The following is a 27,795-nucleotide window of genomic DNA, read 5'->3' on the forward strand; positions in this document are numbered from 1 at the left end:
TAGAAGGATTCTATGCTTGGAGAAAAAAAAAAGCAAAACAATTGGATTTGTCCATTCACAGATTATATTCTTTTTAGCTTCATACTGCTATATATTCTTCTCTTTCTCACATAGTCAATAATTACTCTGTTAGGAAACGTATTGACTCTGCTGTCGAAATTTATCCCGAATCCAGTTTCTCATAGCCTCTTCTCCCACCACGCTCATCGCAGCCACCAGCATCTCTCACCTGGATGACTGCAACAGCTCTCACACTCTGCTCTCCCCACTGCCCTCCAAACCAGTCAGTTCTCCACACAGCACCCTACGAAGGTCCTTGTCCCAACAGTATCTCTTCTGCTGCTGACAGTCCCGATGGCTCCCCCAGCTTGCTCCAAGTAATGAAACCAAGGTCTTTAAAATGGTCTCCAAGGTTCTTCAGGGTAGGCCACCATTAACCTCTCCTACCACCCTCTCCTCACTCACTCTGCTCAGCCATGATGGCTCTGTCCTCTCCACAAACACCAGGCTTACTCCTACCTCCTGGCCTTTGTTCTAGCACCTCCCTTGGCCACACACATTCTTAAAATCATCCTCACGGGATGGAGCTAGAGGGTATTATGCTCAGTGAAGTACGTCAGGCAGAGAAAGAAAAATACCAAGTGATTTCCCTCATTTGTGGAGTATAACAATGAAGCCAGACTGAAGGAACAAAAAAGCACCAGACCCATAGACTCCAAGAAGGGACTAGTGGTTTGCCAAAGGGGAGGACGGGTGAAGAGGGAGGGAGAAGGGGATTGAAGGGTATCATGATTGGTGCACATGGTGTATGTGGGGTCCCAGGGAAGACAGTGTGGCTCAGAGAAGACAAATAGGGACTCCGTGGCACCTTACTACACTGATGGACAGTGACTGCAATGGGGTACGGGGGGTACTCGATAATAAGGATGAAATAATAATAACCACATTGTTTTTCTTGTGAAACCTTCATAAGAATGTATATCAATGATACCTTAATAAAAAAAAAAGAAAAAAATATTCTTAAATATGAAAAACAAAACCAAAAAACTCAATAGTAACCAAAAAGAAATCCAACTTAAAAATGGAGCTGGGCAGTCCAAGATGGTGGCAAAAGACCATCAACTCACCTGCTGCCAGACACTCCACAATGAGATATCACCAGTTAGGATGACCAACATCCAAAAAATAAGGAAAAACAAATGCTGGTGAGGATGTGGAGAAAGGGGAACCCTCCTACACTACTGGTAGGAATGTAAATTAGTTCAACCATTGTTGAAAGCAATATGGAGGTTCCTCAAAAAAACTAAAAATAGAAACACCATTTGACCCAGGAATTCCACTCCTAGAAATTTACCCAAAGAAAACAACTAGATTCAAAAAGACATATGCACCCCTATGTTTACTGCAGCACTAGTTATAATAGCCAAGAAATGGAAGTAACCTAAATGTCCATCAGTAGATGAATGGATAAAGAAGATGTGGTACATATACACAATGGAATATTATTCAGCCATAAGAAAGAAACAAATCCTACCATTTGCAACAACACGGATGGAGCTAGAGGGTATTATGCTCAGTGAAATAAGCCAGGTGGAGAAAGACAAGTACCAAATGATTTTCCTCATTTGTGGACTATAACAACAAAGCAAAACTGAAGGAACAAAACAGCAGCAAACTCACAGACCCCAAGAAAAGATGAGTAGTTACCAAAGGGAAAGAGTCTGGGAGGGTGGGTGGGGAGGGAGGCGGGGCACAGGGAAGGCAGTATAGCACAGAGAAGACAAGTAGTGACTCTGTGGCATCTTACTACAATGATGGACAGTGACTTCAATGGGGTATGGGAGGGAAGTAGTAACCACATTGTTTTTCATGTGAAACCTTCGTAAGAGTGTATAACAATGATACCTTAATTAAAAAAAATCAAACTTACAAACTGTACCTTGGCTTTGTTGGTCTTGCTCAGGTTAGAAATTTGATCAATCAGTTGCTGGACAGAGTCAGAACTGACTTTTCCATCCTCCAAACGATGATAAATTAATCGTGGTTTGCCATCAGGGTTTTTCAGAAAAGCTTCTTCACAGTCTTCTGATAAGAAGCTAGATTGGAAATCAGTGTTTTTTTGTCACTGCACTGTGGCAGCAAATCAACCTACATGTCAGTCATGGGGCTCTCAGTAATGCCAAGTGGCCAGAGAAGGTCAGAGCAGAACAAGTGCAGCTCTCCAAAAACAGAGGTTTTGTAACTCTGTTCCAGCTCAGTGTTAAAATGTAATGTGTTCATTAGCAGATGATGAGAATAGGTATAAAAAATTGTGCACTAAATTAAACAATACATACATAACTTTAACTTTTAAGTCTAGCAGAAAAAGAACCTCTCAAAAATACTGTAAACATGGCTCAGGATAGACCAGACTCATGAGACTTTGAAAATAAATGGAAAATCCAATTCCACTCACAAATATATAATTCCAAGTTAAAGCACAAATATTATCAGCCCTGAGGCATCAAGATGGTTCCCTTCTCTAGTCCTTTGGCCTTTCTCATCCAATAAATGACCTGAATCCCTATACCTAAGATACATTACATGAAAGATCCAGAGGCAGACGGGGCAGGTTAGTGCCTAGTAAAAATCTTGACTGAGTTAAAGGGTGAAAAAAAGAAAATCTAACTTTACTACAGTGCCTTGCTTGAGGGTTTTGGCCCCAGGCAAGTTTACTATAGATTCAGTAAGACTGAGAAATGACAATGGAACGTTCTTGGGGTTTTTATACCTGGGTTTATACTCCCGGCAGTAGATCAAGCAACTAGAATCACATCTCTAGGTAGCAGTCTGCAGGTCTGTAATCCACCTCCAGCTCTGCCTCTACCCAGAGCACTGGGTAGAGTTCTTCATATAGTGACTCAGTCAATAATAGCCTACTACTACCTATGAGTGTGGAAGCAGTAAGCCTAGCAGTAGGCCAATTACATCATCAAGTAGTTTAGAGTCAGGTGAATATTCTGGCCATAGGAACATCCATTTTCCCAACATACAGGGTACCATAAAAACAATTTATACCCATCCTATTTAAATCCTAGGAAAATCTTAGATTTGATCTACTAGCATCTTCTATACTACAAGAAAAAGTGCAATCAATTCTTCTAAAAAGCAATAAATGAAAGTTTGTCTAGAGAGGCAAATTAGTGTGTGTATATGCAGGTAAAAGCAATTACATGATTCAGAATCTGTATAATAAACTAAAATACCAGCTCTAATACAAAACAGAAGAAAACAATGTTTTATTATATATTTTTGTGCTAATCCAATCACTCCAAACCATGGAAGTTTCTACCATTCTAACTATGTTCTATAGAATTTTGGAATTTCAATGGTTCATTCGTTATTGCTTTGGGAGAAAAGTCAGTGACCCACCTGAATACCAAAGAGTGGGCTTTCTGTTAAGGCACATGTTCCTATCTCAAATCCTCTACCTACAAAAGGACATATGCAGCTCAAATGAAATATATGGTGTGGATAAAATGAAAGTTCCTGTGGCCAGGATTCTCACCTGGCCTGGTTGGCTAGCTCACTACACACATGTGGGAAATACATTGCTATTTACTCTGTATAAAGAGCTCCACCCAGTGCTCTGTGCAACACCGTGGCATAGCTTCAAGGCTGTAGGAGAGCAGAGCAGACACTTGAGTGGTGGCAGCGCTGAGGACAGAGCCCAGAGGGTGGCTATGCAGGCAGAGAGGCTCAGAGGATGGTTGTGGATAAAATGAGAGTTCCTGTGGCCAGGATTCTCATCTGGCCATGGTTGACCAGCTCACTGCATACCTGTAGGCAATACATGGCTGTTGACACTATACAAAAAGCTCTGCCCAGAACTCTGGGCATGACATGGTGGCAGGGCTGCAAGGCTGCAGGAGAGTAGAGCAGAGGCTGGAGTGATGGCAGCAACAAGGATAGAGGCCCAGAGGATGGCTGTGCAGACAGAGGGGCCCAGAGGATGGCTGTATGGACAGAGGGGCCCAGAGGATGGCTGTACGGACAGAGGGGCCCAGAGGCAGAGACCAGCTTGCTGCCTGCAGACTCGCTCTGAGTGAATGGGATTCTAGTGACTGACCTGCCACCTGGAAATAAACTTGGGCATAACCCTTTCACCCCAAGAATGTTTTGCTGTCAATTTTTTTGATCACACTGAATCTATAGCAAACTTGCCCAGGGCTGAAACCCATTGGCAAGACAGTGGTTGTGTGGGCAGAGAGGCCCAGAGGCAGAGACTGGCTTGCTGCCTACAGACTCGCTCTAAGTGAATGAGATTTTAGTGACTGACCTGCCACCATGGAAATAAAGTTGGGTATAACACTTTCACCCCAAGAATGTTCTACTGTCATTTCTTTGGTCACACTGAATCCATTGTGAACTTGCCCAGAGCTGAAACCCATTGGCAAGATTTTTTGGGATTTGCTGTCACAGTGCAGTGACAAGAAACACTGATTTCTAATCTAGCCTCTTATTGGAAGACTGTGAAGAAGACTTTGTGAAAAACCCTGATGGCAAACCACGATTAGATGGAGGTACTAGGTACTGCTCAGGGGATGTGTTTCTAGATTAATCTTCTGGGGAGAATGGGGAAGCCATCAGGAAAGATGAAGGAGCAACCTGAGAAAAATAGGGCTCTAACTGCCCCTGTTTGTGGTATGAAGCCCACCCCTACTGCCATGCTTCTTGACAGCCAGGAAAGAAACAAGCAAGGAAATAAAATAATCAGCAAATGGAATACAAAAATTAGAGCAAAATAAAGGCAAGTAGAGATTAAGATTAAGTTTTAGAAATTAAAATTCTTATTGTGGGGAAAATTGAAGTTCCTATGGCCAGGATCCTCACCTGACCCTAAACTACTTGATGATGTAATTGGCCTACTGCTAAGCTAATGCTTCCACACCAGTAGGGAATAAGCTATTATTGAAACAGTCACTATATGAAGAGGTCTTCCCAGTGCTCTGGGTGGAGTTAGAGACGAAGGAGGATTACAGACCTATGGACTGTTGGATGCAGATGTAATTGTAGTGCTCGACCTATCACCAGGAGAACCAGCTGGGTAATAAACCCTTTTACCCAAAATATGTACCATTATCATTTCTTGGTCTCACTGAATCCATAGTGAACTTGCCTGGAGCTGAAACCCATTGGCAAGACACTTATTAAGAAGAAAGTTTCAAAAATATAAAATCAATAAAACCTTAGTTAAAAGAGATGAACTGAATTCTGACAAAAAGTAATAAAATATGAAAATATGAGAGATAAAAGATTAAGAGGACTTTAAAGTGAGAAAGTTAAAAATAAATGTACTGTCACTATTTGCAGATGACATGATATTGCACATAAAAAACCCTAAAGACTCCACTCCAAACTACTAGAACTGATATAGGAATACAGCACAGTTGCAGGATACAAAATTAACACACAGGAATCTGCGGCTTTCCTATACACTAACAATGAACCAATGGAAAGAGAAATCAGGAAAACAACTCCATTCACAATTGCATCAAAAAGAATAAAATACCTAGGAATAAACCTAACCAAAGAAGTGAAAGACCTATACCCTGAAAAATACAAGTCACTCTTAAGAGAAATTAAAGGGGATACCAGCAAATGGAAACTCATCCCATGCTCATGGCTAGGAAGAATTAATATTGTCAAAATGGCCATCCTGCCCAAAGCAGTATACAGATTTGATGCAAGCCCTATCAAATTACCAGCAACATTCTTCAACGAACTGGAACAAATAGTTCAAAAATTCATATGGAAACACCAAAGACCCCGAATAGCCAAAGCAATCCTGTGAAGGAAGAATAAAGTGGGGGGGATCTCACCCCCCAACTTCAAGCTCTACTACAAAGCCATAGTAATCAAGACAATTTGGTACTGGCACAAGAACAGAGCCACAGACCAGTGGAACAGATTAGAGACTCCAGACATTAACCCAAACATATATGGTCAATTAATATTTGATGAAGGAGCCATGGACATACAATGGGGAAATGACAGTCTCTTCAACAGATGGTGCTGGCAAAACCGCACAGCTACATGTAAGAGAAGGAAACTGGACCACTGTCTAACCCCATACACAAAAGTAAATTCGAAATGGATCAAAGACCTGAATGTAACTCATGAAACCATAAAACTCTTAGAAAAAAACATAGACAAAAATCTCTTAGACATAAACATGAGTGACCTCTTCTTGAACATATCTCCCCGGGCAAGGAAAACAAAAGCAAAAATGAACAAGTGGGACTATATTAAGCTGAAAAGCTTTTGTACAGCAAAAGACACCATCAATAGAACAAAAAGGAACCCTACAGTATGGAAGAATATATTTGTAAATGACAGATCCGATAAAGGCTTGACATCCAAAATATATAAAGAGCTCACTGACCTCGACAAACAAAAAACAAATAATCCAATTAAAAAAGGGGCAGAGGAGCTGAATAGACAGTTCTCAAAAGAAGAAATTCAGATGGCCAACAGACACATGAAAAGATGCTCCACATCGCTAATTATCAGAGAAATGCAAATTAAAACCACAATGAGATATCACCTCACACCAGTAAGGATGGCTACCATCCAAAAGACAAACAATAACAAATGTTGGCAAGGCTGTGGAGAAAGGGGAACCCTCCTACACTGCTGGTGGAAATGTAAATTAGTTCAACCATTGTGGAAAGCAGTATGGAGGTTCCTCAAAATGCTCAAAATAGACTTACCATTTACCCCAGGAATTCCACTCCTAGGAATTTACCCTAAGAATGCAGCACTCAAGTTTGAAAAAGACAGATGCACCCCTATGTTTATCGCAGCACTATTTACAATAGCCAAGAATTGGAAGCAACCTAAGTGTCCATCAGTAGATGAATGGATAAAGAAGATGTGGTACATATACACAATGGAATACTACTCAGCCATAAGAAAAGGGCAAATCCTACCATTTGCAGCAACATGGATGGAGCTGGAGGGTATTATGCTCAATGAAATAAGCCAAGCAGAGAAAGAGAAATAGCAAATGATTTCACTCATCTGTGGAGTATAAGAACAAAGGAAAAACTGAAGGAACAAAACAGCAGCAGAATCACAGAACCCAAGAATGGACCAACAGGTACCAAAGGGAAAGGGACTGGGGAAGATGGGTGTGTAGGGAGGGATAAGGGGGGAAGAAGAAAGGAGGTATTATGATTAGCATGCATAATGGGGGGGTGGGAGAAAGGGGAGGGCCGTACAACACAGAGAAGACAAGTAGTGATTCTACAGCATTTCGCTATGCTGATGGACAGTGACTGTAATGGGGTTTGTGGGGGGGACCTGGTATAGGGGAAAGCCTAGTAAACATAATATTCTTCATGTAATTGTAGATTAATGATAACAAAAAAAAAAGAGAGAAAGAAAAGGGGGATTACTCCCTGATAGGAAAAAACTAACTGCAAATCAATGATTAATGCATGCTTTACATATCCTTAATTTTGATCATTTAAAGGGTGTCAGATGATCAGCTATGGAAGTACATTTTTCTCATAATATTCCTTTCTCTTAAAAAAAAAAAGCAGTTCCTGTGTGGTGATCTCCAATAAGCTCTTCACAATGGTATAAAGGTCATATCAAAGTGTAGGCAAAGGTTTGTTTGTGTTTATAGAGAGGATCAAAGCCTAATTTGGCTACCCAGAAAATGAATTAAGATACAATATGAAGAAGAACTTCCAACATCAACATCCTCGAAGAGTCATTCCAGAAGATGATCATCAAAAAACTTCAACAAAGATCCTGGCACTGTTGCAGTTGTAGCTGCATTCATCCCACCAGTTCCTGGACTTGCCATTGGAATGAAGAAGGAGATATCTAAGCTGGCCTGTGCATACAGTAAAACAACAAATTTGACTGAATCTATACTGGCAGAACTCAACCAAGAATTAGGAGAAGTACAAGTTGCAGCGCTCCAAAATCGTGTGACTATAGACTATCTACTGTTAAAAGAACAGATGGGATGTGAACAGTTCCCAGGAATGGGTTGTTTTAATTTGTCTTATTTTTCTCAAACTATTCGAATTCAGTTAGACAATATCCATCATATCATTGATATGTTTTCACAAATGTGTAGGGTGCCTAGCTGGTTTTCTTGGTTTCACTGGATATGGCTGGTAATTGTAGGTCTGCTTTTGTTATGTAGCTGTATTCCTATTATGTTAATGTGTGTATGCAATTTAATTAGTAGTTTAAAACCTATACATGCTTATGTTACTCTACAAGAAGATATGTCAAAGAAATAATCAATCTTCCCATGTTTTCTTCCATCTGCTACTTCTATAGCTTTTCTTCTTCCTTCCTAATTACAACCCTTACATAGAATTCGTGCCTCATATCGAATTTACCGAGTATCATAATTCCTCCAAGTGGTAAAGATACCTCAAGACAAATGCTGGGCATAGAAGCCACAGGGCATAAATCTGCAAAGAAGTAAAAAGCTAACCTTTTCAAACAATATGGCTTCTCTCTCACTTACCAACTTTACATTTCCCTGTACAGCCCCGGAAGATGACTGGTTTGCCAGAGACGGGTAAGATTCCTCAAGGGAGGAACAACCTAAGACAGGCACAGTCGCAGGGGGGCCATCAGGTGAGAAATTGGGGATCAACAGAGGTGAGGCTTAGAACCTCACCCCCCCTGTTTTGAGAGAAATCTTCTGCATCTGTGGATGTTTTGTTGCCCTTGTCTAGCTTGGATTAATACTTAGTCTATAGGCACACACCTGATCATCTACATTTGCCCTCTTACAGCACTAAATTATGTTTTCTACCTTTATCTTGCATCTACCTACCACTTCAGCATTTTATTAAAAATAATAATAATAATAATAATAAGGGAGAAATGTGGGATTCACATATAAATCAAGTATAAAAATCAAACGAATATTCATATTTGACCTGATTGTTTATAGTTCATGATGCGTGATCAAAACCGGAAGTTTCTGTGATATGATTGCCCTTGCACTGTTCACCATGTAAGAACTTATTCACTATGTAAGAACTTGTTCACCATGTAAGAACTTGTTCGTTATGCTTCAGAAGATTGGAGACTGTTGAGAATTAGGCTTGAGGTTGATTAATGATTGTGCATTGAGTCCCCTATACAGAATTTTATTGTTGTTAACATCCATTTAATCAATAAATATGAGAGATGCCCTCAAAAAAATTTTTTTATGGTGCAAATAAATACAACTTAAAATATAAAATGAATATTATGAGAAATACCCATATATACACTATTCTGTTTAAGAAATAAAAAATTACCAATACCTCAGATGTTCCCTCTGTGCTTTGACCACATCCTCTCCCTTAATTTCACCCATCCAAGAGGTGACTGACATCTAGAATTTTGTGTCAACTATGCTCTTCCTTTTCTTCAGTGTTACCTGCCCCTAACCAAAACTCATTTTTCCTTTTTTTAAATTTATAGATAGAATAATGCTGTATCTATTTTTCTGACTTGCTTTTTCACTCAGTATGCCCCTGAAATTGTTATTGTACATAGATAATGTATTCATTTTCATTGCTGTATGTCATTAAATAATATGACTATGCTATGAAAAAATAAGAATAAAAAAAAATTAAAAAATAAATGTTGCAAGTATAAAAGCAGAGGAGATTAAGAGGACTTTAAAGTGAGAAAGTTAAAAATAAATGTTACAAGTATAAAAACAGAGGAGGGGCTCAAGATGGCAGCGTGCGTAGAGAGGTGGAAATCTCCACCCAAAACATATACATTTTTGAAAATACAACAAATACAACTATTCCTAAAAGAGAACCAGAAGATACAGTACAGATGCAGCCAGGCTACATCTACACCTGCGAGAACTCAGCATCTGACAAAAAGGGTAAGATACAAAGCCATGATGCAGTGGGACCCAAGCACTCCCCCCACCCTAGCTCACAGGCCAGGAGGAAGAGAATCAGACTACTAAATAACCAGCCCTAGTAATTTGCACCAGAGCACAGACACTCATTGCATGGTATACTGGATATTAAAGAAAAGTAAAAGTAAAATCCAAGACAGTCACTGAGAGCGGGTCCCACAGATGGCTCCCCTGGGACAAAAGAAAAGCAGGCACTTTAAAAGTCTTAAAGGGACAAGAGTTTAACAGCTGGACAAAATCATCCAGCACACTCAGCCAGCAGGCTGGGAATCTTAAGGAACTTCAGGTGCCCTAATCCCCTGGAAGGGCAACGCAGACCCAAAGCCCCTCATAGCAACAAGCAGCCTAACATTCATTCCACCATGACGGCACTGCAAGCAAACCGGCTGACCCGCCACTGCTGCAGAGCAGCCAGGGAGTAGCCCCACCCACAGCAAGCACATAGTCTTCTCCCAGCATGCAGCTAACTGGGACAGACCCAGATGCTGCCACCAGTGCAAAGCTGCCTGGCACAGACAGAGGAAGCCAGAACAAGGCCTAGAAGGCATGAAGGGGCACGGTTCTTGCAGGAGAACACACCCAGTGTGTCTACGACCCCCCGCAGTGCCCTAGGCTATACTGAGGGGCGTCCCACCCACGGCAGCTCAGGAGATTATCCCAGAGACTGCTCCCTGTGTGCGGGTAACTGACACAGGCAGCAGAGAAGGACAAGGCAACCAGCAAGCAGGAAGGGAGTTTGTTCCCCCAGCTGACACATGCACCACCTGCCTGCGACCACTTCTATCACCATGAAAAGGCAGAAGAATCTGGTCCAGTCCAAAATCACTCAGAGAACCCCAGCAAGAGGGCATGGTGAGATAGATATAACCAATCTTCCTGAAAAAGAATTCAAAATAAAAGTCATAACTATGCTGATGGATCTGCAGAGAAATATGCAAGAGCTAAGGGATGAAGTCCAGAGGGAGATAACAGAAATGAAACAATCATTCTGTTATTAAGAGCAGACTGGATGAGGTGCAAGTGACTGTTAATGGAATAGAAATCAGAGAACAAGAATACAGAGAAGCTGAGGCAGAGAGAGATAAAAGGATCTCCAGGAATGAAAGAATATCAAGAGAACAGTGGGACAAATCCAAACAGAACAATATTTGCATTATAGGGGTACCTTGAGAAAAAGAGAGAGTGTCCTTGAGAAAAAGATAAGGAGTGTCCTTGAAGAAATAAGAAAAAATTGCTGAAAACTTCCCCAAGCTGGGGAAGGAAATAGTCTCTCAGACCATGGAAGCCCACAGATCTCCCAACACAAGGCACCCAAAGAGGACAACACCAAGACATATAATAATTAAAATGGCAAAGATCAAAGACAAGGACAGAGTATTAAAGGCAGCCAGAGAGAGAAAAAGGGTCACCTACAAAGGAAAACCCATCAGGCTATCATCAGAATTCTCAACAGAAACCTATGGGTCGGAAGAGAATGGCATGATATACTTAATGCAATGAAACAGAAGGACCTTGAACCAAGAATACTGTATCCAGCATGATTACCATTCAAGTTTGAAGGAGGGATTAAACAATTTCCAGACAAGCAAAAGTTGAGGGAAATTGCCTCCCACAAATCACCTCTACATGATATTTTAAAGGGACTGCTCTAGATGGAAGCATTCCTACAGCTAAATAGATGTTATCAGAGAAAATAAAATTACAGCAAAGAAAGCAGACCAACCAAATAATAACTAAAGGCAAAAAATAAACTATCCACAAAAGCAGTCAAATGAAACATAAAAGAGTACAGACTAACATATAAAGAATGGAGGAGGAAGAATAAGAAGGGGGAGAAATAAAGAATCACCAGACTGTGTTTATAATAGTGTAATAAGAGAGTTAAGTTACACGGTTAGATAGTAAAGAAGCTACCCTTGAAACTTTGGTAACCATGAATCCAGAGCCTGCAATGGCAATAAGTACATATCTATCGATAATCACCCTAAATGTAAATGGACTGAATGCACCAATCAAAAGACACAAAGTAATAGAATGGATAAAAAGGCAAGACCTATCTATATGCTGCTTCCAAGAGACTCACCTCAAAACCAAAGACATAGACAGACTAAAAGTTGAAGGAATAGAAAAAGATATTTCATGCAAACAATAGGGAAAAAAAGCAGGTATTGCAGTAATTGTATCAGTAAAATAGACTTCAAAACAAAGTAACAAGAGATAAAGAAGGACATTACATAATGATAAAGGGGGCAGTCCAAAAAAAAGTATATAACCATTATAAATATCTATGCAGCCAACACAGGAGCACTGACATATGTAAAACAAATACTAATAGAATTAAAGGATGAAACAGAATGCAATGCATTCATTTTGGGAGACTTCAACACACCACTTGCTCCAAAGGACAGATCAACCAGACAGAAAATAAGTAAGGACGCAGAGGCACTGAACAACACACTAGAACAGATGGACCTAACAGACATCTACAGAACTCTATACCCAAAAGAGACAGGATACACATTCTTCTCATGCGCACATGGAACATTTTCCAGAATAGACCACATACTAGGCCACAAAAAGAGCCTCAGTAAATCCAAAAAGACTGAAATTCTACCAACCAACTTCTCAGATAACAAAGGTATAAAACTAGAAATAAATTGTACAAAGAAAATGAAAAGGCTCACAAACACATGAAGGCTTAACAACATGCTCCTAAATAATCAATGGGTCAATGACCAAATTAAAACAGAAATCAAGCAATATATGGAAACAAATGACAACAACAGCACAATGCCCCAACTGCTGCTGGACGCAGCAAAGGCAGTACTAAGAGGAAAGCATACAGCAATCCAGGCCTATTTAAAGAATGAAGAACAATAACAAATGTACAGTCTAAAGTCACAATTATGGAAACTGGGAAAGAAGAACAAATGAGGCCCGAAGTCAGCAGAAGCAGGGACATAATAAAGATCAGAGAAGAAATAAATAAAATTCAGAAGAATAAAACAATAGAAAAAAATCAATGAAACTAAGAGCTGGTTCTTTGAGAAAATAAAAAAATAGATAAACCTCTACTGAGACTTATTAAGAGAAAAAGAGAATCTACACGCATAAACAGAATCACAAATGAGAAAGGAAAAATCACAATAGACACCACGGAAATACAAAGAATTATTAGAGAATACAATGAAAATTTATATGCTAACAAGCTGGATCACCTAGAAGAAATGGACAACATCCTAGAAAAATACAACCTTCCAAGGTTGACCAAGGAGAAACAGAAAATCTAAACAGACCAATTACCAGCAACGAAATCAAAGCGGTAATCAAAAAATACCCAAGAACAAAACCCCCCGGTCAGATGGATTCACCACTGAATTTTACTAAACATATAGTGAAGACATAATACCCATTCTCCTTAAAGTTTTCCAAAAAACAGAAGAGGAGGGAATACTTCCAAACTCATTCTATGAAGCCAGCATCACCTAATACCAATACCAGGTGAACACACCACAAAAAAAGAAAATACAGACCAATATCCCATATGAACATAGATGCAAAAATACTCAACAAAATATTAGCAAACCGAATTAAAAAGTACATCAAGAGGATCATACACCATGATGATAGGGATTCATCTCAGGATGGAATGATGGTACGATATTCAAAAGTCCATCAACATCATCCACCACATCAACAAAAAGGACAAAACCACATGATCATCTCCATAGATGCTGAAAAATCACTCAACAAAATTCGACATCCATTCATGATAAAAAGTCTCAACGAAATGGGTATAGAGGGCAAGAACCTCAACATAATAAAGGCCATATATGACAAACCCACAGCTAACATCACACTTAATAGCGAGAAGCTGAAAGCTATTCCTGTAAGATTGGGAACAAGACAGGGATGCCCACTCTCCCCACTGTTATTCAACATAATACTGGAGGTCCTAGCCATGTCAATTGGACAAAACAAAGAAATCCAGAAAACAAGGAATCCAGATTGGTAAAGAGGAAGTCAAACTGTCACTATTTGCAGACATCATGATATTGTACATAAAAAACCCTAAAGACTCTACTCTGAAACTACTAGAACTAATATCTGAATTCAGCAAAGTTGCAGGATACAAAATTAACAGAACTCTGTTGCTTTCCTATATACTAACAATGAACAAGCAGAAAGAGAAATCAGGAAAACAATTCCATTCACAATTGCATCAAAAAGAATAAAATACCTAGGAATAAACCTAACCAAGGAAGTGAAAGACCTATACTCTGAAAACTACAAGACACTCCTAAGAGAAATTAAAGAGGACACTAACAAATGGAAAGTCATCCCATGCTCTTGGCTAGGAAGAATTAATATTGTCAAAATGGACATCCTGCCTAGAGAAATCTACAGATTCAATGCAATCCCTATCAAAATACCAACAGCATTCTTCAACAAACTGGAACAAATAGTTCTTAAATTCATATGGAACCACAAAAGACCCCAAATAGCCAAAGCAAACCAGAGAAGGAAGAATAAAGCAGAGGGGATCTTGCTTCCCAACTTCAAGCTCTACTACAAAGCCACAGTAATCAAGACAATTTGGTACTGGCACAAGAACAGACCCACAGACCAGTGGAACAGAATAGAGACTCCAGATATTAACCCAAACATATATGGGCAATTAATATACAATAAAGGAACCATGGATATACAATGGGGAAATGATAGCCTCTTCAACAGCTGGTGTTGGCAAAACTCGACAGCTACATGTAAGAGAATGAAACTGGATTACTGTTTAACCCCATACACAAAAGTAAACTCAAAATGGGTACTTAAAATGGATCAAAGACCTGAATGTAAATCATGAAACCATAAAACTCTTAGAAAAAACACAGGCAAAAATGTCTTGGACATAAACATGAGCAACTTCTTCATGAACATATCTCTCTGGGCAAGGGAAACAAAAGCAAAAGTGCACAAGTGGGACTGTATTAAGCTGAAAAGCTTCTGTACAGCAAAAGATACCATTAATAGAACAAAAAGACATCCTACAGTATGGGAGAATATATTCATAAATGACATATCCGATAATGGGTTGACATCCAAAATATATAAAGAGCTTACACACACCTCAACAAACAAAAAGCAAATAACCCAATTAAAAAATGGGCAGAGGATCTGAACAGACACATCTCCTAAGAAGAAATTCAGATGGCCAATAGGCACATGAAAAGATGCTCCACATCCCTAAATCATCAGAGAAATGCAAATCAAAACCACGAGATACCACCTCACACCAGTAAGGATGGCCACCATCCAAAAGACAAACAACAACAAATGTTGGCGAGGACGTGGAGAAAGAGGAACCCTCCTACACTGCTGGTGGGAATGTAAACTAGTTCAACCTTTGTGTAAAGCAGTATGGAGGTTCCTCAAAAAACTCAAAATAGAAATACCATTTGACACAGGAATTCCACTCCTAGGAATTTACCCTAAGAATGCAGCAGCTCAGTTTGAAAAAGACAGATGCACCCCTATGTTTATCGCAGCACTATTTACAATAGCCAAGAAATGTAAGCAACCTAAGTGTCCATCAGATGAATGGATAAAGAAGATGTGGTACATATACACAATGGAATATTCCAGCCATAAGAAGAAAATAAATCCTACCATTTGCAACAACATGGATGGAGCTAGAGGATATGCTCAGTGAAATAAGCCAGGCAGAGAAAGACAAGTACCAAATGATTTCACTCATCTGTGGCGTATAAGAACAAAACAAAACTGAAGGAACAAAACAACAGCAGAAACACAGAACCCAAAAGTGGACTAACAGTTATCAAAGGGAAAGAGACTGGGGAGGATGTGTGGGAAAGGAGGGATAAGGGGGAAAAAGAGGCATTACTATTAGCAGACATAATGTAGGGGGAGGGGAACAGGGAGGGCTGTACAACACAGAGAAAACAAGTATTGATTCTATAGCATCTTACTACGCTGATGGACAGTGACTGTAATGGGGTATGTGATGGGGGTTTGGTAATGGGGGGAGTCTAGTAATGTTGCTCATGTAATTGTAGATGAATGAAAGCAAAAAAGTATGAAAAAAACATATAGTATCTTATTAACAAAATATGGATATGAGGTAAAGAAAAAACAAGATGGTGTCAAGATTTAAATCAGAGAAAAGCAAAAGATGACACATTATCACCTAAGATAAAATACTATCAAGCTATTAAATAATAAAAAAAAGGATATAATATCCTTAATAAACCTAAAAGTAAACAGAAAAAGAAAATGGGGAGGGGAGGAAAAGAAGTCCAACTAAAGGCAATCAAGTTGAAGGAATTTGTGGGGAAAATGGAAGTTCCTATGGCCAGGGTCTTCAGCAGACCCTAAACTACTTGATGATGTAACTGGCCTGCTGCTAGGATACTGCTTCCACACCCTAGACAATAAAAGCTGTCACTGACTTTAGTTACTGTATAAAAGCTCTGCCTAGTGCTCTGGGCAGAGATAGAGCTGGAGGTAGATAATGGTCCTGAAGACTGCTGAATGCAGGCATGCTTGACCTATAGCCAGGAGAACAAAGCCGGATATAAACCCTTTTACCCCAAGAACATTCCATTGTCCTTTCTCTGGTCTCACTAAATCCATAGTGAACTTGTCCAGGGCTGAAACCATCAGGCAAGACAGGATCCTTAAACCTGTTCTGGGTCAAGGCTCATTGCCCTGGTGGTTCCACAGCCACCTGGCCTCTGGGCAGAGTTTTAAGGATCAAACAACTATTTTCTGGGCAGAATCTTCAGCTCAATTATAATGCAGGGTCTGTAGTAAATTAAGTAGGTTGGGGCTCTACATCTGTACACGGTTCAAGTCAGAGCTGGTCCTCAATAAAAAGAAAAAGTGCTTTGGAAGGGTAAAATCCAATCAGACAGCATATGCAGAAAGAAAACAACCTCTAATTAAACTTATTTTGTCTTCTATCTCTGTATCTAGTTGGTTATGAAGAAAATCTATTTTTAGATTAAGTTCCTTGGTGTGGTTATATTCATATTATAAGAAAATTGATCATATTACTGGATGTAAGCAGTACGCCTCTCAGAGAATTAAAGATTTGATTTAATACCTCTATAAGTGTTAGAGTACCTCTCAATTTGTATTCAAAGCAAGAAGACAATGAAGGTTAATGTTGATTATTGAAATCAGGAGTTGCCAACTTGTTCTGTAAAGAGCTGGCTCATAAAATTTTATTTTATTTTAGGCTTTGCAAGCCACAGAGTCTCTGTAGTAACTACTCAACTCTGCTATTGTTGCTGAAAGCATCTGTAGAAAATACATAAATGAATGAATATAGCTGTGTTCCAATAGAACTTGATTTATAAAAATAGGTGGCTGGCTGGATTTGAACCAAAGGCCATCCATAATTGCTGACCATTGATTAAAATGATCTTTACATAAATTATGTTAATCTTAAGACCTATTAAACAAGTCTAACAGTATGAAACTTAGACCTATTTTATTTAAGTATGAAGTCATGGAATTTATTTAAATTTATGGTATGAAACTTAGACCTATTTTATTTAAGTATGAAGTCATGGAATTTATTTAACTTTATGGATTGGTTTGATTTTAAGAGAATGAAATTAGAACTTAAAGTTCATTTGGCAATCTCAATTCTATTTACAACTCCTGTAATAAGTGACAGAATTTTTTCTTACCTTGGTAAACTTAAATTAATGAATAAAATAACTAATGAACTCTTCTCAATTTCCCATTTTCTTACAGTAAGGTATTGATTTTCAGTATCTATTGGAAAATATATAGCATGGAAAAAATATCCCATTGTCTCACACATTCTTTTAAGCTTAGGTGAATAGACCTAAAAAGAAATTAAAACACAATAAAAGCACAACTTACTTAGCTGAAGATTTCATCAGGTTCATAATATTTAAAATAAAAAAGCATGCTTTATAACAGGTTATATTGGATATTTCATGATTTAAAATTTTTTAAAGTGTATATTCATATTTTAAAGAAAATCTTTAAGAGAAAAGGCAAGTTTCTCTGTAAAACAAAAATAATAATAGCTCAAGCACTTGGTGGTTTCCTTGCTCAGAAGAAAGTGTCCACCATGACACAGAACACTAAAGAAAATAGATATAAATTAAAAATACATTGGTCTATAACAAATTAAGTTAGTAAGTAATGATTATGCATTAAATCAGTAATTCCTTCAACAGCTATTTGGGAATAAATTATGTTCAGTTAGTGAATGGAAACTTTGGTTTTGAAAATATTTTATCTTTTTATCAAAATTGAATATCAAAAAGGAAAGCTAAATGAATTCATTAATCAACCATTTGGTAGATGTTATACAGCAGGTAGAGTATGTAATATATAGATTTATTTAAAATTCAGTTTCAACAGCAGTGGGCAAACCTTTCCTATAAAAGGCCAGATGGTAAATATTTTTACAAATGAGTAATACCTAAACAACTTGGGTTTTTTGGAGGAGGTTCTGTGGTCCATTCAGTCTGTCACAATCTATTCTGCTGTTGCAGTGTGAAGCAGCCATAGGCAATATATAAATGAATGAGTGTGACTGTGTTCCAATAAAACTTTATTTATAAACACTAAAATCTGAATTTCATATGATTTTCATGTCACAATGTATTAATTCTATTTTGTTTTTTTCTGACCAATAAAAAATGTAAAACCAATCTTAGTTCTGGGTCATAGAAAGCAGGCCCCAGGCCAGATTTGGCCCATGGGCTGTATGTAATTTGCCAGCCCCTGCCTTAGATTAACTGCAGCAGTTGCCTTGAAAACTTAAAAATCATAATAAGGATTAAATTGTGTTATTCAAAGGTAGAACTGGCAGATGTTAACTAAAGCAGGCACTATCAATGGCGGTCTTAAATACTGTGGAAAATCTAATGAAGCATTCAAAAGCATAAAGTTCCAAGGCCTTATTTTGAATACACTGCTAATACTGAGCACGATTTTCTTTTAGGCCCAAAATTCTTCCTATTCTTTAAGGCATATAATCTAGTAGGTAGTGACATCAGAAATAGGGCACACATGAACTTGCATTTTAAATCAGTGAATATAGAATTTGTAAATGTCCTCACCTTGAGGAAAAGATCCATTTCAGGCTGGGTTTCATCTGTATAAATGATGTAACATCTGACAGTGTTACTCCACAGAGAATGTGAAAACAAGGGAGGAACTTGTAATAAACTAGCTACGGCAATATCCCAGTCATCTGAAAATAGAATTTCTTGTAAGTTCATGAAAAAAATTACCAGAAGATATTTGACAAGACCATATTTTTAAAAGCCTGAAAAAAAACAGACATCACAGAATGGAATCTGATCTCACTTGTTAATTCTGACATAGCTTCTAGAATAACACATTAGAAGAAATCAGTTCCCTAACTTCAAATTCTATCCCTGGACTTAAAGAAATCAATGTTGCCAGTGGTTTTTGCATGGATACAAGTGGTTCCAGGCAAATGTCATGCACCTATGTTACATGAGCTGTTCAATTAGTTTGCTACTTGAGGAGAGCCTACATTTCGAAACTGGCCTATGGTTTTACCTACTTATTGTTCTTGAGCTATATTTAGTCAAAAAGAAAGTTCAAGAATGGCATAAAATGAAAAGTAACCATATGCTACCTAATGAGAATGAACTTCTTAAGACTTACTGGCTACTTCAAAAGGTGTAATTTAAAAAAATGATTTTCATTTTACTAATAGATAATTTTATATTTTTTAGAAAAAAGAGTAGAGCTACTTATTAACATCTCAGATCTGTACTGCTATTGAAATTACAAACAGATGTTAAGATCTTTTCTGGACACCAAATTATATAAAAATAATGAAAATATTCTTTTGACTAAGAATACTATCTTACATAACTGCAGTTTTGTATTCTACTCCATTGCATGCTCTAACCTTCATCATCCATCATCAAAGACGCAGAGGGAAAGACTAAAAACTACTCTCTCTGATCCACTAAAACACCTAAGAATTCAGACCAGAAGCTCAGTTAGTCAGACTTGGCTGGCCAGTTTGGCTGGGGAGCACCAACTGATCCTGATGTGAATGTTATAACTCCATCGGCTCTGGTCCTTGACAGCACTAGGACATGATGGTTTGACAGTGGAAGACACCCAGAATACAAATCTCATGTTCTAGAGAACGCAGTTCTCCCAGCCCAAGGTTATATAGTACATGAAATAGTTCCTACCATTAGCCAAGGTAACTGGCAAATGGCAAGTGTTACCTCTGTTGACATTTGCAAAGGGTCCTTCTACATCTATAGAACTGTGGGCGAGCTCAGGGCCTCTGAAGGACTGCTGAAGCTGGATCATACTCCCTATGGAAGGCTCGCTTCCCAAGGCTCCACCAGTCCAATATTCACACGGGGTTCCGGCAGCTGTAAGGCAAGAGATTTTATCTTGTGAAAACCAAATTACTATATGTTCAAATACTTATGACATGAACCAAACAGGATCTCTAATTTTTAAAAAAGCTACAATTATAAAATACAACAAATATTCAAACTTTAATGATTTTGAAAGTTCATTGACATGACTTCTGGCAAGTCGGAAGTTGGACAAAATTCTCATTATCATCTCAAATTCAAAGAGAATTAAAAAGAAAAACATTAAAAGAAATGAAGAATACAAAAACCAAAGGAATTATAGTAACAGAGAAGTTACAAGCACACCCACACAAAAATTCTAAAAAACATTTCTAACTGTATGGTTTAGGTATCAATGTAAAATACGAAGGAAAGAATTTCAAAGGAAGACTATTACTAGCACATCAGTAATTAATATTTGTAATTTACTAGGATATAAGCTAAGGATGTAAGGAGTACATCTTATTTAACTTCTCAGAGCAACACAATTAATGTCTGAATGAATAGATATTTATGAACATTTTTTTTGTAAATTTTAATTGCCAGAATATCTACATGGTATTCTTGATTAAGTAAACTGATATTTGGGTTATATCTCTGGCAAAACTGAGATTATTTGCAGGTCTTTGAATTTTAAATGAGTGAGATTCCCTTGGGCATTCCTTCTTCATGTTTAAATCAAAGTACAAGGAAAGACCTAGTAGGAAATATTAACTTATTTTTGTTAAATGGCTAAGACAATTATAATAGTTTTGAAACTCTGTAACAGTTTACATGTCAATATTGACATAACCATTAACACTAATAAAAGCATCCTGTTAGTTACTCTGTAAGAATCACTTCATTTTTTCCCCTTAAAAGTTATAAGAAAAATTATATCCATAGGGGTTGGGGGTTGGGTGACAGGCAAAATGGGTGAAGGGGATAAAGAAGTACAAACTTCCAATTATAAATTAAATTAGTGATAGGGATGAGAGATACAGCATGGGGAATATAGTCAATTTAAAAAAAGTAATAAAAGTCCTGGGATGCTGGCCATATTCCAATGGTATGAAACTGCAAATTAAGAGGAAATTGTTAGTTGCCACATTTCACTCCAAAATATATTAGTTTGTACAAATATAATTACATTTTTTTATAACTGGGAGAGTTATTGCATTTTTCTACTGCATTTAAAATAGAATCTTTTCCTCTTTTCACTATTAGTCATATTTTATTAATATTTTCTTAGAACACAGTGGACACTCCATGACTCCAGGTTTTTCTGATTTCTAGAAAAAACATATTTTATGTTTCATTATAAAATAAAACTTTTTTGGTACTTCATAAAACTGCCCTGGAAACCATTCAATGAAATTCTGTGCAGATATTCTAACTGATAGTTGCAAAGACTACATCATTAGGTGGAAAAATAATGTGGCAGAGACTACTAACTATGGCACAATATCCATTTTCTCCTTCTTCCTTTAATAACAGAACCCCAAACTTTAGGTGGTTATATGGCTTTCCTACTACGATTTTACACTTTCCAATCTTCCTAAGTGTGTTTCTGGCCAATGGGATTTGAGTGGACATAATAGGTATATCTTTCAGAATGTACTTCCAAGGAAAGGAACGTATTCCCTTCCCTCTTCCCCTGGCTAAAATGTAGAGGTGATGGGGGACCTAGAGGAGCTATCAGATCAGAGAGAAAAGCTATGAGTTAAGGTTGGCAGAGCAACAAGACAGAAGGAGTTTCAGTCCCTTGCAAGGTCATGGACTTCATGGAAAAAAGCTGTCATAACAGCTGAAAAATAAAAAGTGCAACTGTATTTGCAACAGTGATCACTTATAAGCAAAAGGATTCAAAGTTGGCTCAACAATATCATCACACCTATACTGAAAGCTCAAAATATTATATATAGGAAACAAATTTACCAGTAACATCTGTACAGTTGTCATCTGAGTCAGACTCCCCAGGATCAAACACTTGGATCCCCTGAGCCCGTAGCCTCTGAAGTTTGCTCTCCAGCTCTCGCTTGGCCCTCAATAAATCCTGAATTTCATTTTCCTTGGTCTCCCTAAAAATCTTTAAAAGAAGAACTTTAATTTTGAAAACTTTTCCATAATCAAAAAATTGTGTCCTCAACTTTTAAGGGCAAAATCTTTGATTCATAAAACCAATATTCATTTGGTCCTTCATCTCCTCTTTTATAGGGTAAATAATCTGAGTACCTTCACCTCACTATTTTGTAACTGGAACCTTCTGGAACTCTGGCAGGATTCACATCTGCAATGTTGGGGTTACCTTGTGCAACGCATGATGTTTAGAAAATCTGTCCTCCTCCCACTAAATGCCATTAATGCCCTCCCATACAAAACATCCCCAAACATTTCCAAATGCCTTCTCCCATAAAAAAGCACTTTTCTTTTTTTTTCCTTCAAAATCCCTATTAAAGTGTTTTACATCTTTCCTTTGAAACTATATCAAGTTTACCAGTTACAACTCAAAAATGTAACAGGTTCTCTGCTCTAGTTATTTTAACTTTCAGGATTTCTATATGACTTACTTCTATTTATTCACCACAGCACTACATGAACTTTTCAAACATACTATTTTTATTCTATATCACTTTGGGGGTAAAATGTAAGGAATTTACCTTGAACTGCCTTTTGACTTTATCTCTGTCAAGTTCAAATGTAGCTGCTCTCTCCATTGCTTGGTATTTTGCTTCTAAAGCACTTTCTTTTTCCCGAAGTATCTTCTGGTAAGTTTTTTGAAGTGCCTGGAATAATTTACCTTGTTATTTCTAACAAAAATAGTATTCCTCTCATATTTTACATTACCTTACATGCATATTACACATCTTAGAATTTTAACAATCTGCTTACTATTTTATCAAGATTTCCATAATGCCATTTTATTCAAACACATAGTGAAAAATGCAAACATGCTTGAACTATAATAAATGAAGACACTTCAACATTAATCTTTCAGTGGTAATCAGCACTTTTCCTTAATTCTGCAACAGTTTTTGAAGCTTCCCTGCACCTCAGTTTTCCCAAATTGTAAGGACACAGGAGTACAATTTGCAAGGCTTAATTTGAAGGGCAATTAATTCTATGAGACCCTGTGCTCCTTGGTCCATGTCTTACCCATCTTGCTATCTCCCGACCTCATGGTGCCTGATATATTGCAGGCCTCCTGTAAATATCTGACTGAACGAATTAAATAAATATGGAACAGTTGTTTTAAATGCCTAGATACGTGAGAAAGGAACCAAAAGGGTTACATAAGGAATCAGGGTCTGTCACAGGAGGAACCTGGGACTGTGGCACTGTCACTCTTACAACACTCTGCCCTGGTTGGTCCAGCTTTCTTTTCTACCTCCATCTTACAGTCGTTTCCATTGGATGGTGGCTTGAAAACATGAAATGAGATATCTGAAATGTGTAAGTCCATATTATCCATGCAAGTGTATTAACACTGCCCAGTAGGAAAACTGATAAAACAACAAATAGATTAGTGATTAGTTTGTTTTCCCAGATAACAGTGCTAATTATACAACAGCTAATGGGGGACTGAGGGAGGTTTAACTAGAATGTCTACACTAGACAGAAGAAGGCTTCTTCCTTTCAGAAAGATCTGTCTGAGGTATTTGTTTATTCAGTCCCTACTGGGATGAGCTCAGGAACTCTCGGGCTATCTAGAAGTCTCTTCCACAGTAAACAAGAAGAGAGTATAAGAACTACAACTTTCAGAAGGGCCAAAAACTGATGGCACAAAGTCTCACAATTTTGCTGATAGAAAAGCAACCATTCACTTTATACCCAATTTTAACGAGTTAAAACTGATCCACTACAGGAAGGGCATACAATAATTGTTTTTTGATTAATTCCAAGAGAATGACTACACCTAGGAAACGTTTTCAACCACAGCAGTTAAGATAATGAAAATCGAGGCTTCCAGAAAAAAAATCACTTCAAGACCATTAAAATTCAGGAGCTATGGAACTTCACAAAGAAACAGTGACATAAGCTGCACCACGGCGGTCTAAAATTTAAGGGTTGTGTGTGTGGCGGGGTGGGGGGAGTAGTTAAAAACTCCAGGAAGAGTTTTATGAGTTGCTTCAGCAGCTCTCTCTAGTCTTTTTTGTGTATATGTGCTGTGAGCCTACTTCCCTGGCCCGATGGAGACTGGCATTTGCTGCTTCAGGGCACTTTTAGAGTAAAATTGCTCATGGTGTCTATTCCTGAATGAACCAGAAATAGAAAAGGGGTGGGGTTAGTTAAATCAGTTTAAACGTCAAAAGAATACGTCCCCTCAAATTAAAATGCAGAGCAGTTTCTACTCAACTTTCAAAACTACTTGGTTTGGAGAGAGGATGGACGAGGGACGGGGCCAGGCGTCCAGACACCAGCCTGGCACTACGACCGAGCGGCTGCGCGGCCGTGGATGGGCCCCAGGCCTCTTGCTTCGCGGGTGTCGCGGCCGCCCAGCTGCGCACCAGGCCCGGCGTTACCTGCAGCTCCGCCCGCAGCCGCTTGTTCTCTGTGTCCAGCTTGGCCTCGCGGCGGCCCATGGACAACAACTCCTGGTTCTTGCTGACCCGGAAGATCTCGTACTCCTTCTTTAAACGATCATACTCGGCCGCCGCGTACTCCAGCTCGGGCACCGACGAGCCGGTAGACTTGAAGCTAGCCCCCAGCAGTCCGCCGCCGCCCGCCCCGCGGGACAGCGCCCCGGGCCCGGCCCCCGCCGCTCCCGCGCCCCGGCGGAACGAGCTGCGCAGCAGCCGGGCCTTGGGCTTCACCTCCACTGGGATCTCGCAGGCCTCGCCGCCGCCCGCCCCGTACGTGTCCTCGATCACCTCCCCGCCCGCGGGGCTCACGAGCGACGAGGCGGTGCCCATGGCGCAGGCGGCTGTCCCACTACCGAGAGGAGTTATCAGGTGGGGTCGGGGAGTGACTGGCCGTAGGGGGCGGGGCAAGGGGTGGGCAAGGGGCGGGGCGAGCCGCACAGCGGCCGCGCTCAACCTGCAGGGGAGCCTTACGGGCGAGCGCGCACGGCTTCCCTCAGCTCGCCCCCCGCGCCCCAGCCCGCCCGAGGCTCCCTGATCTGCGCGTGCCTCTCAGGGAGCACAGGCCTGGAACCACAGTCACCACATCTCGGCTGCTGCTGTTCTGTCCTGCCGCCGCCCTCACCTAGCGCTCCTCTACGAAGGCATTTGGGACAGCTGAGAAGTTTAATTGAGCACCTGCTATGTGCTTCTCCTGTGTCTCTCAGTGGAGTAGGTGGAATGACCAGCAGGACATGGTATCAGCCAAGAAAAAGCTTTTAGGCCTTAAAGCCTGAAACCACCAGATACTATCCTCAGACAAGGTGAGGTTTTTGACTTTTTACAATAATGAACACTGAGGACCTCACATCAGAAGAACTGTGGGTCATCTCACCAAATAAAGGGAAAGAGAATATTACAGTACTTGGGAGAAGGTTGGGGTTTAGGTGACATGAATAGGAAGGGACATGGAGGTAACTGTTGCAGACTTTAACATTAGGAAAAGGGTAGGGTTGGCATCTCTCTTAACCTGTCTTGGGTTTTTGCCCCTCTGCCTGCTAACTTCTAATCTCTCCAGAGCCCTGAGACACAGAGCAAGAAAGGCTTTATTTGGCTGGCACTGCTGTGAGCTGTACGTTGGTGCTCTTGAGACTTGGTATACTGTTAAAACTGGCCTTTCTTCTCATAGGCAGTTTTGTAAGTTCTTTAGAGATCCTTCTCCCCCTCATAACTGGAAATCTTTCATCTTAAATTCCCTTAACCTGGGTTGGGGCAGCTCTAAGCCAGCTATCGCTCACTCCCTCAGCTGTAAGGAATCCAGTGATGCTTTACACATCCTCTCTGCTGATGTTTCTTCATCCCTCCAGGGTCCCCTTTGGACAGACCCAAGATAATCCACACCGGTTCACTTGCCCATGTGACCCACATCTGCTCCGCAGGTGTTACAGGTCAGGTTTCTTGGGAAGCCAACTCTGACATGGAGATAATCATGCAAGATATTTTTTAAGAGAGTGCCCTTAGATTGAACCTATGAACAGAAGGGGAAAAAAACAAGACTGGGCAGCAGAAGTTGAACTTTCCTACAGTTGCAGCAGAGGCCTCAGCCAAGCTACAGGGAGTTCTGAAGCTGGGATGGCCCTACAGAGTTGTCCTAAATTGGGGTCTTTATGCCCCTAAACCAGCCAGTCATCATTCCTCTTCAACCAAAACAGTCCCTGTAGGGACTGACCATTAAGGGCTATCTGCTGACATCACTTACAGTGGCTGGAGGAACAAATATTTCAGATGTCACAACATCTACCGCAATAGGAAACACCTTTGCCCCAAAGAACTCTAGGAATGCAGGCCAATTCTAACGCCCTCCATCAGAGTAGCTAGTCATCTTTTCTCTCATCCTTCAGATTTTCTTTAGGAGGAAATCAGACACCAGCCCATTGTGTTCTTCAAACTCCAGGAGATACATATTATTCTTCAGGTAGTTCCTAACATAAAAGGAAATATTCCTACCATCACAGCACCCCAAGAACTCTCTCCCTTTTGAAGTTCTCTTGAATTTCCATGTCTTGTGACCTTAATGTGGATCAGTGGTTTAAGGATCATCCATTAGATTTCTGACCACCTCCTTTGAAATATCCCACACCTTAGTCTTATACCTCCTTTGGAGTGTGCCTCAGCTGAAGATTTCCATTATTATGTTTGCATAATAAAATAAAAAGCCATCACCCATTCCCTCTCAACTAATAACAAACTACACTAACTTCCTGCAGCTTGTGGAGTAAATTCTGATTCTGCAGCCTGTAACCCAGAGCTCTAACTCAATGAATCTCTCCTTTCCCCACCTCTCATCTATCCAGTAATATCTCTGTACCATGTTCCTCCACCCTAGTCAGGCTGACTATCTTCTCCTCCTCATATCAACCTGGTTCTTATTTCCTTTCTGTGTTCTCCATCAACCCTCACTTCTTTCAAAGTCTAGCTGCTTTCTCTAAGAAACTACCTGGATAATCATATAATTCAAGAATCTGCATATCATTAATTTCAATTCAACGATCCTCAGCTACTATGTGCAAAGTACTGTACTTAACTGTTTCCTGAACTTGTTCTCCATTAATTGTGTCTACATTCTGTCAGTCTTGGTTTTTTGGTAGTTGTTATTGTTACACCATTTGTTGCAGATTCATTGCCAGCAACCCTTAATGAAGTCCTGAAAACATAATGTTATGATGACCCAGAGATGTCAAATGTGGCCCCAGTTCTCAAAAGGCATATGAATTGTCACTGCTTTCCTTAAAAACCTTTAAATAGTTTTGCAGATGCCCCAAATCACAAATCCAGGTTTGCTGAGATTATGGATGCTTTCCCCTATATGGTGATTACTGGCTAT

The 27,795-nt window shown here is 39.4% G+C and overlaps 1 protein-coding gene and 1 long non-coding RNA gene across 9 annotated transcripts in view; one reads left to right on the forward strand and one right to left on the reverse strand.

Annotated features, from left to right (window-relative positions):
* LOC108391755 (nephrocystin-3) overlaps nt 1-25,326 on the reverse strand; it is a 50,093-nt gene extending 24,767 nt beyond the window's left edge. For 3 of the 8 annotated variants that reach the window (XM_037006118.2, XM_037006116.2, XM_037006114.2), the window contains exons 1-7: nt 24,876-25,323; nt 23,013-23,138; nt 22,291-22,441; nt 20,233-20,385; nt 19,075-19,208; nt 17,662-17,822; nt 1,931-2,096 (exon numbers count right to left, since the gene is read on the reverse strand). In XM_037006118.2, the coding sequence (XP_036862013.2) occupies nt 1,931-2,096; nt 17,662-17,822; nt 19,075-19,208; nt 20,233-20,385; nt 22,291-22,441; nt 23,013-23,138; nt 24,876-25,265 (1,281 nt within the window). In that variant the 5' untranslated portion in view covers nt 25,266-25,323. Of the gene's footprint in view, nt 1-1,930; nt 2,097-17,661; nt 17,823-19,074; nt 19,209-20,232; nt 20,386-22,290; nt 22,442-23,012; nt 23,139-24,875 lie in introns of those variants that run through there. The other 5 variants (XM_037006117.2, XM_037006115.2, XM_037006119.2 and 2 more) reach the window with 5 other exon arrangements.
* Nucleotides 25,327-25,372: 46 nt separating this feature from the next.
* Nucleotides 25,373-27,795, forward strand: part of LOC140848485 (uncharacterized) — an 86,472-nt gene continuing 84,049 nt past the window's right edge. The window contains exon 1 of the long non-coding RNA XR_012129472.1: nt 25,373-25,735. This is a non-coding gene — a long non-coding RNA (uncharacterized lncRNA). The remainder of the gene's footprint in view (nt 25,736-27,795) is intronic.

The sequence above is a fragment of the Manis javanica genome, chromosome 3, assembly GCF_040802235.1.
Source record: "Manis javanica isolate MJ-LG chromosome 3, MJ_LKY, whole genome shotgun sequence".
In the NCBI taxonomy this organism is placed as follows: domain Eukaryota; kingdom Metazoa; phylum Chordata; class Mammalia; order Pholidota; family Manidae; genus Manis; species Manis javanica.